The sequence below is a fragment of the Quercus robur genome, chromosome 3, assembly GCF_932294415.1.
Source record: "Quercus robur chromosome 3, dhQueRobu3.1, whole genome shotgun sequence".
Lineage (NCBI taxonomy): Eukaryota > Viridiplantae > Streptophyta > Magnoliopsida > Fagales > Fagaceae > Quercus > Quercus robur.
In genome coordinates, this window is record NC_065536.1 from 20397044 (window position 1) to 20407287 (window position 10244).

Genomic DNA, 10244 nt, shown 5'->3' on the forward strand with positions numbered 1-10244 from the left:
AAACTAGGGAAGATCAGTTTAGGCCTAGAAGTGGTTCTAGTCTCATCCATAATTGTATCAAATATGTAGGAACTGATATCAATGAAGGTCTTTTCCTTGAGCTCCATCAGAAAAATTGCTCTTGCATTGTTGATTGTAGTCAACTTCTTTATGGGATAGAGGTTAAACATCATAATAATAGTGAGACACCTCATGTCTACTGGAAAAGCTGTGGTATTCAAGAATTTCCCTTCTCTTTGTCCACCTATCCTCTGTTATACAGTTTCAATAGACAGCATTCTATCCTTATAGTTGACAAACTCATAATCTTCTAACCCCTCAAGACCTAGCACATCATCAATGTCATGTGCATCTAAGGTGAATTCTGTACCTCTAACCCAGCAGCTCAGCTCATCTTCCCTGATCACAGCATTGGAGTAAAACTCCCTAACCAGAGGTTCACATACAGCTAGGAAATCACTTAGCAGTCTTTCCCATCCTCTCCCCTCAAAACAACTAGGGATAAAGGTGTCTTTTAAATCCCCCAAATCTACAAACCTTTCTTGTATGATTCCTGCCTTTAAGAAGAAATCCTTGTATCTCTCAAAATGGGAAACAGACCTAAACAGATTCGGGTCCATTTTCATTCTCTTATCTGCTTTCTTGGCAAGAGTTTTCTTCTTTGGGGAAGAGGGAGCCATCTGTGAACAATCAGAAAAGGCCACAACAGCAAAGTACAATACATGTGTAGAACAAATCAGTACTCTGTTAGTGATAAAGACAATAATAACAGAAAAGCCTCATAACTTAGACCAACAACACAAATGAATGTACCCAAAGGTAGATACACAAGAACAACTAACATTTTGCAAAAGATTACTAATGTTGCAGAAACTGACAACACCCAAAGGACAAACATATGTCAATGAGACATATAGTTCGATGAGTATGAAATGACCCAGAAAACTCAAGACAGATGCACACACTAGATAAACAAACACAAAATGAAACCAATAAACCCCAACTAACAAAACATGAACATTTTGAAACAACACATCAAAATGAGATCAGACAAAATGGGTAAAAGACAGATAACAAACTCTAAGCTAAGATAGAGTCACATGATGAAGAACAAACTAGCAACCTAAACAAGTTCATAAAAATCAAGAGCTTCTATTTGCTAAGCACGGATAGAGAACAATAGCCAAAACACAAACCCAACTCAAATCAGAGAAACAATGCAAATATTCAAGAGGGAAAAGCTCAAAATCAAGAAAAACTGAGTGTGAGAAAGAAAACCCATACCTTTTTTTGAAGATTTTGAGACGAAAATGAAGCAGCAATGGAGTTCGAAAATGGAGACACGGAGTGTTTGGGTAAGAACAATTGAGAGAGAAAATGAACAGTCACAAAAAGTTCGAGGGAAAACTGAAAAAGATTTTAAAACTGCCCTTACTGTGCGAAACACGCGTTTTTCGCTGCTGAGGTAAGTCGCCAGATACACCCGCCAAAACACTTCAAGCCAAAAGTTTTTGAAAAATTTTCTAAGTGTTTTTCGTGACTGGAAGTCTCACTCGCGAGGGAGTCGCGAGATGAGCCGCGAAAATCTCTGTGTACCCCTCGCGACTGGACCTTCCACTCACGAACAAGTCGCCAAAACTGACCCACGATCTCGCGACTGTGGCACGCGACTTGACTAACCCGCGACTGAGTCGCCAAAACAGGACACACTGTTTTTGAAGATTTTCAGTTTTTGTAAAAACAAAACACTTTTCCAAAAAGAATTTAAATATTCAAAAATCTTTTTGTGTTTGAACTAACAAAGATTGAGCATGTGAAAACACATTTTATCAAGTACAATCACACAAATGACAATGGCATTCATTGAACATAAACTTGTGTGTTGTGTGTGGATATCAACAATGAGATAGTCCTTAGTCTAATGTGAAGTTTCAATGATCAATTCAACCAAGACATACACAATTAGCACTAGATTGTGTGACCCATCTCAATTATAGAAGTATACATATATGACCTCCCACAAGACTTGATAACATAACTTGGAGCTTCACATTTGTCTCCACTTTTAAGTATAACATTTGATCTTTTTGATCCTTTTGAAACAATCACCTTTCCTTGTGAGAGTGATATTTGATATTTCACCTTGATGATATAGCCTTTGGCTTTTGAATAATCATAAACTTTATTTTTGGTCGCTTTCCCTTTTCCTAGTCAAATACTAGTATGTGCGACAGGCTTTTGCAACTCAAAATCTCTTTTCATTTGGAGATTTACATTTGGTGAGCTCTTTTTAGCAAAAATAAATAAATAAATAAATAAAGAGTGGGAAGATATATAGGCACAAGTCTATGCATGTCTCAAGATCAACATAACCATTCACTAATCATTCATGACAAGTTTGAAGATCTATTTACAACAATCACATAGATTTCAAGATTTCTTCCACAGTGATAAAAGTGCAAAGGAACAAGCTACGCTCGAAAATACACAAAGCCATTAGCATAAATGTATAAGGCAAAACATGATTTGAGACAAAACTCAACAATGTCGATCAAACATTTTGATTTTCTACTTTTTATGTGGTTTTTAGATTTTTGACACATAAGAAGAAAAAGATTGATTAAAAACAAAAATGAACGAAAGTATACACAAACAAACAACCAAACACAGTCACAAAGCATAGGAAGAATTGATGCATGGACATGTTATAATGCAGATACATGGACATGTTGTAATGCTTATGCATGAGTACCCTTTTTCACCCACACATCACTTGCGTTTGGGGTGATTTCCTTATAGGATTGGGTACGAGAGTTAGGGCTTTCAAACCTTCGTGTGAAGCTTTCCAAGCAGTTGGTGAATGCACCAATCATCTTTATCCCGTCCATCATTCCAGGATCACCATTTTGATCTCTTGATGGTTCACCAGCCCAATTTCTCCTATCATTTCTAGGTCCTCATGACCTTTGAGGAGTTGCACTATTCATTACTCTTAGCTTTTGACAATTTGGTCGAGTATACCCTTGAAGTCCGCAGTGATGACACACATAATTTGATCTAGGATCTCTTTGTGGTCGTGGACAAGACTTGGCTCGGGATTCAGACCTGTCCACAGATGGATTACGGGGATTCAACAACCGTTGGTTCTCCACATTCATCTTCTCCTCTATCTTGGGCTTCTCAACAGTAGGGCCAACTTCAACTGGCTCTTTGGCCTTTATAAACTTCACTTCTTTTGTGACACTGCCAGATGAGCTACTCCCTCCGGTATATCCCAACCCGGATTTGTTTGAAAAATGCTTTTGAGATGAAATAATATCATCGAGCTTCTTGGTGGAGACCCTCTCTATCTTGGCATTTGCTTGCACAACCTCTTGTTCAAGAAATCTCACTTTTGTGTAGGCTTCTGACAGCTCACCATTCAATGTTTCTATCTTACATTTGACCTCCTTATAGCGAATTAGGAGACTTTTATAGTCCTCCTCTGCCTTCTTCATCTTTTTCACAACTGCCTTGACCACCCTTGTGTACTCACCCGACCTCTCCAGGAGTGAGTTATAATTTTCTTGAAGATTGGCTGTGTTTTCATCGTTCTTCTACATCTGATTTTTCAACAACTCCCAATGATTCTTCATCACTATGTTCTCCAAGCAAGCAAATTCAATTCATTTGAAGAATCAACATGGGTAATAGTCATAAAAGCGGAGTAATTTCCTTCTCCGTCACAGTTTTCCTCAGAATCAGAGTTGGATGAATCCGAGTCACTCAATGTCGTAGCATACACCTTGCCTTTCGATTTCAAATAATTCGAACATTCTTTCTTAAAGTGTCCATGACCGTTGCATTCAAAACAAGCGACACCTTGTGTAGATTGGGATTCTTTTCCATCTTTCTTTTTGAATTCCCTTTTCTCCCTTCCTGAACTTTGGAATTTCACTTTATCACCAAATTTTCAATTATTCTTAAATTTGAAGAATTTTCAAAAAAAATTTTACAAGGTATGCAACATCTTTATCAACCACATCTTCATCTGATGAGTCATGGACTTCTACCTTCTCATTAATGGTCTTAAGAGCAAGAGATTTGCTCTTCCGTTGATTTGGCAGCGACATTTCATAAGTCTGAAGAGAACCTACCAGCTCCTGGACGTTGATGTCATCAAGGTCCTTACTCTCTTCAATTGCTGTTACTTTGGCACGAAAGCTTTTTGGCAATGATCGAAGGATCTTCCTTACTATTTTAGAATCCTCTATTTTCTCCCCCAAATTGAACTTGCTGACAACCACCTCATTCAGCTTGCTATAGAAAGAGTCAAAGGATTCATCCTCACTCATTTTGAGCTCCTCAAACCGAGTGGTCAGCATTTGCAGGTTGGTGTCTTTTACTTTCTTCGTGCCTTCGTAAGTGGTCTCCAATATCTCCCATGCTTCTTTGGCAACGGTAATGTGAGAGATCCTGTGAAATTCATCTGGAGACACACCACAGAAAATAGCATTGAGTGCTTTACTGTTAGCATTAGATGCGGTAAGTGCTGCCTTATCCCATGTGGATTTGGCTGCCTCAAGTCTGGTCCAACCTATCTTAACCGCATCCCAAACAGATTCTTCAATGGAACATATAAATGCTCTCATACGAACCTTCCAAAAAGCATAATTACTACCATAAAAAATATGGAGGTACATTTAGGGATTGAGACCGATCCATATTAAAAAGGGTCAAGGATCACACTATGGTAATGAAACCAACAAAAGTGTACCCGCTCTGATACCAATTGAAAGTTCAAATAGTGTAAAAACACCCTTGAACGTTTAAACCCCCAATTTACAAATTACCAATTCAAGCTCTATATCAAACAATTAATGTGCGGAACATGAACTAAACCTTAATACAGAATTGGTAAACAATCTAAGCCAATTAAAATCACATCCACAGCAGAAAATAAAAGGTAAAGATAAAGGGAAGAGAGATGCAAACACAAGGACAACACACGATGTGTTATCGAAGAGGAAACCGAAGCCCTCGACGTAAAACCTCTCCGCCGCCCTCCAAGCGGTAAATAATCCACTAGAAAATGTAGTTGGGATACATGAACAGCAATAAACCCTCCAAGCCTAATCTACCCAGTGTACCTAAGCCCTCCAAGCTTCTTGCTCCAACGAGGTTGCGCCGAACCTATTTTTTTTCTAGCTTCCCGAATTCCGCTACTTGACCATAGCATCAACTAATGTAAATTAGTTCCTTCCTAACTACTTCCCAGAACACCAAACAGCCCTCTCACAGTAATGGATATGGTGAGAAAAGGTTTTGGTAAAATGCCTCTCAATGATTTAACAATGGAGAGGAAGAAAGTTGAGGAATTTGAAGAGTCTCTTATGTAAAGATTGTGGATGAATCAATCTTGTTTTACTCTAGGGTTTCTCTCTCAAAATTATCTCTAGAAGCTTTCATTATTTTGTGGATATAAGGGGTATTTATACTGGGGTGAGAATGGAATGTGAAACGTCAGGTTTTTCAAAACAGGGCTGGCTCACGGCTTGGCCTTGCGGCTTGACTGAGTCGCGAGATCCAGCCGCGAGATAACAGAACGGCCAATTGTCCTATTTTGTCCTATAGTGCTCCAACTAGCATGACGCTTCAACTTCTGGCATGCTTGGCACGTGTGCTGCTTCTGGCGGCTTGCAGCCGCAAGTCACCCGCGAGATCCAGCTGCGAGACTCTGTTTTCTTGCACACTCTTGAGCATTCAACACTCTATCTCACTCACTACCCTTACAATAAACCCATCTAAATACAAGGTTACTAATTGCTGAATTACAAGCAAATTTGACACGGAATAAAGCCGACAAGATGGTTGATTAAATTCAACCTTACATCATCAATGCTAATCAAGGGTTGTTTGCCTGAAGTGGAACCCTTGCTTGAGCTGGTATTTGCTGTTGCACTTGCTGTTGGTTGTTGATTTAAAACTAGAAAAGAATAGGAAATAAACACAATAAACGCAATAGATTAAATTTTGCTTGAATACATGAGACATTCAATAAAACTAATAGACTAAGTTTCAGAATTTAAGCATATTACCTAAGTCAAGTAACTCCTCCTCCAATGCCTCTACATCATTCCTTTATTGGCGATGAGAAATTGGAACTGTGGCTTGAAGCCAATTTTGTGAACATACAAGGTTTAGAACCATGAGAGGAGATAGTGAACTTCGAAATGGATCAACAATTCGACCTCCAGTGCTAAATGCTGACTCAGATGCAACAGTGGAAACTGGTACAGCCAGCACATCCTTAACAACTTTAGACAACACTTGGTACCTATTACAATTGTCCCTCCACCACTCCAATTTCTCGAAATTCGCATCCTTTCTACCATCACAGTTTTCAGCCAAATACCTCTCAAGCTCATTACTACAACCTACAGATTGCTCAACTTGCAAAAACCGTTCATATCGCAAGTGAACCATCACATATGAATCACTAGCATCACTTTCCAATTCTGTCCTCTCACTCCCACTTTGATCTTGCACATTTGGTGAATGAATAGAAGTGTAAAAATTATACAACTTAAACAAAAGATCTTTCACCTTATCAACCATCACTTCTGCAACTGCATTCCCATAAATTTCAGAAAATGAAAACTTCAAAAACCTCAATTTTTTTCATGGATCAAAGACCACAGCCACATACAAAAGAGGATTAATTTTCTCCCCTTCCCCCCAATACTTCTCAAACTTAGTTTGCATATTTGTGGCTGTGCTTTTCAAGAGAGTGTTTTGGGATTTAACTAAATTGGAAATACTCTCCTGAATAACAAAGATCTCATCATAGAAGGAATTTGAAGTAACGTACAATGAACCAGAAAATTTCTTTGTTGTATTATAAAACAACCTTAAGAAAGTCACAAATGCCCTACAATTTTGGAAATCAGTCATACACGGAGACCCCAAACCACCACTATCTTCCTTGGTCCTAAAGTACGGCGAATAACCATCATCTTCAAAATCTATTCGAACGAACACTTTCTTAAATTTTTCAGCAGTTTCTAACGTGATATAGGTCGAGTTCCACCTAGTAGGTACATCTAGACTAAGAAGACTCTTTGACTCCATACCTAACCTCTCCATAAAACTCCTAAAAGTTTGACTTCTATTGGGTGAGGACTTCACATACCTCACAACTTCATGCACCTTAGCAACAGATGCATCTATCTCTTTCAAACCCTCCCCCACAATGAGATTTAGGCTATGAGCACAACACCTCATGTACATGTACTCATTTCCTAAAACTGCCCTATTCCAATCTTTAGTCACCCTTTGCAAAAATTTAATTGTTGTTAAATTTGAGCTAGCATTATCCACTGTCAAGGTGAATATCCCATCAATACCCCACTCACGCAATGACATCTCAATCTTTCTACCTATAGTCTCCCCCTTGTGGTCTTCAACTTGACAAAAATTTAAAATTCTCTTATGCAATTTCCAAGCATCATCAATAAAGTGACATGTCAGACACATATAATTTAAATTTTGAATAGAAGTCCATGTGTCCGTAGTGAGACACACCCTACAACCCTTCAAGGATTTCCTTAGCTTCTCTCTCTCACTATTATAAATGTCAATCACATCCCTAGCCACAATTTGACGAGATGGGATATCCTTTAATCTAAGCTTAGGTTGTAAGGTACTTACAAATTTCTTAAACCCATACCCTCCAACATACCTAAAAGGCAACTCATCAATTATAACCATTTCGGCCAATACCTTTCTAGAAGCCTCAATAGAAAAGGATGTTGACACAAGATGGAATCCGTCTTCTCCATCCTTTTTGGGTACAAAAGCTAATGTTTTCTGCCCTTTAACTAGATCTTCTTTATTAGGGTTCTTGGAACATATTGGCACATAAGCTAACAAATTACTAGTAACACAACTCTTACTATCAGCATTATAAGATTTTTGACAATAATTACAGATAGCCTTAGTTTTACTAGTATCACCCTCACCTATCTTTACTTTTTCAAAGTGACCCCAAACAACAGACTTTTTCCTACCACTACAACCACCACTAACAGGAGCTGTCATACTCACTTGGCATGGTGGAACTGGGGGCAACTCAGAAGCAGCAACTGCTTTAGCTTGGGTAGCAGCAGAAGCTTGGGTAGCAGCAGAATCTTCAACTTGGGTGGGAATAGCACCATTATCTTCTGTAGTAGCTGGTGTTTGGACAGAGGGTTCATTAGTGGGGGTTTCCATGACCTACAAAAACAAAGATACATATTAGCAAACTAGAGTAACAAGTATAATTAATAGCTTTAATAATAATAATAAATAATAACCACACACACCAAAAAGGAAAACCAGTATCCTGGAACCACACATTTTAATAAATATAATCAAAAGAGATTATTAGAAAGAAAGATCACAGATCTCTTCTTAGCAAGATCATAGATAACTCAATGAAGTAAATTAATTAGGGACATGCAAGATCACAGATCTCTTCTTAGCAGTGACAAATTGCATGATCATACTAATCACATCATAACAATCTTCTCATACAAAGCAAGGTAAATGTTCTAAAACTTGTGTTAAATGTGTTAAAAACAAAGTAAAGTAAACTAAAACTTCCATAAGATGCTATAACCAAAATGTTAAATCAACCTTGTTCACATCATAACAATCTTCTCATATAATCAACTTCTAGGTGTTAAATGTGTTAAAAACAAAGCAAGGTAAACTAAAACTTCCATAAGATGCTATGACCAAAATGTTAAATAAACCTTGTCTAATTTGGGCAATACAGAACATACAAACCTACAAACTAATAGAAAAGCAAAATCAAAAGCATTTGCAAGCCACATTAATGCAACTCTCATGAATTAAATTCAATAGTTTCCCTTTCAACATTCTACTAATCACATCATAACAATCTTCTCATACAAAGCAAGGTAAATGTTCTAAAACTTGTGTCAAATATGTTAAAAACAAAGCAAAGTAAACTAAAACTTCCACAAGATGCTATAACCAAAATGTTAAATCAACCTTGTTCACATCATAACAATCTTCTCATATAATCAACTTCCAGGTGTTAAATGTGTTAAAAACAAAGCAAGGTAAACTAAAACTTCTATAAGATGCTATAACCAAAATGTTAAATAAACCTTGTCTAATTTGGGCAATACAGAACATACAAAGCTACAAACTAATAGAAAAGCAAAATCAAAAGCATCTGCAATCCACATTAATGCAACTCTCATGAATTACATTCAATATTTTCCCTTTCAACATTCTATTTATCATTTAAATTACTCTGCCCCTTTTGTAAAAAGAAACATCAAACAATCACCACAGTCACTACATTTTTTTTTTTACTAAACATAAAGGAAAGCAAAAACCATACCTTGAAGAAAACCGTGGGTGTATGGGTTTCAAACTTGAGGGCAGATAATGATACTTGGAGTCAGCTTTCAATCCTGTATAAAATTAAAACAGGATCAAAATTGATTACAGAAAAGAACAAAGAACAAAAGTGAAATAGTTGGGGTTTCTAAGTTTTTTTTAGTTAGGGTTTCATAGTATGAATCTTTGGGTTTATTTGATTTTAACATTTGATTTCCATCACAAATGAAACCAACGAGACTAACAAAAAAGAAAGATGAGAAACAAAGAAAAATTACCTTACTGACTCAGTGAAGAGTACACAGGGTGAGGACTCCGATGGTAGCTATAGAGAGAGGAGTGGACAATGGCGGCGGCGCTAGGCATTGGAGGCGGAGAGGGGACTGGGTAACGGCATTGGAGGGGGCTAGGTTTTGTTCTTTAGAATTTGGATTTGGAGAAACAGTACTTTGGATTTGGGGAAATGGTTTAGACTTTATAGAGTGTGAGATTGTGAGAGTTTGAGAGAGTTTGAGAGAGCAAGTAAAGAACTGAGAGTCTGAAACTGAAGAAGGGAAGACTGAAGAGGAGAGGAAGAGTGAAAAGGGGAGGAGGAGGCGTGAATGGGAAGCCATGTCCATGACCTGAACTCTGTCTCTGAAGTGAAAACTGAAGAGTGAAGAGACTCGTGAGAGGAAGTGAGAGATATCAGATCTGTCCTATTTAATTCTCACCGTTAGATTGGCTCTTCATCTTGGATTATAACCGTTGATTTAAAATGGGTTATTGTGCCACTGTAACCGGTCATATCATGCTCAGTTTTACTCTCATCAACACCATTAATTTAAATTTTAATTTGAGATGAACGGCTG

At 37.7% G+C, this 10244-nt stretch overlaps 1 protein-coding gene and 1 long non-coding RNA gene across 2 annotated transcripts; both read right to left on the bottom strand.

Annotated features, from left to right (window-relative positions):
- Positions 1–6785: 6785 nt before the first annotated feature.
- LOC126719380 (zinc finger BED domain-containing protein RICESLEEPER 2-like) lies at positions 6786–8079 on the bottom strand. The gene is made up of 2 exons (XM_050421942.1): positions 6890–8079; positions 6786–6804 (listed from the first exon to the last, which is right to left on the bottom strand). Exons 1-2 carry the CDS (start codon positions 8077–8079, stop codon positions 6786–6788), a joined length of 1209 nt encoding a protein of 402 aa, XP_050277899.1.
- Positions 8080–8148: 69 nt separating this feature from the next.
- LOC126720056 (uncharacterized) lies at positions 8149–9739 on the bottom strand. The gene is made up of 3 exons (XR_007653229.1): positions 9672–9739; positions 9395–9467; positions 8149–8253 (listed from the first exon to the last, which is right to left on the bottom strand). It is a non-coding gene; the product is annotated as an uncharacterized LOC126720056 (long non-coding RNA).
- Between the last annotated feature and the right edge of the window lie 505 nt (positions 9740–10244).

Bases quoted from the DNA above. Each gene is read 5' to 3' on its own strand.
- LOC126719380 (XM_050421942.1), bottom strand. From the start codon at position 8,079: ATGACAGCTCCTGTTAGTGGTGGTTGTAGTGGTAGGAAAAAGTCTGTT.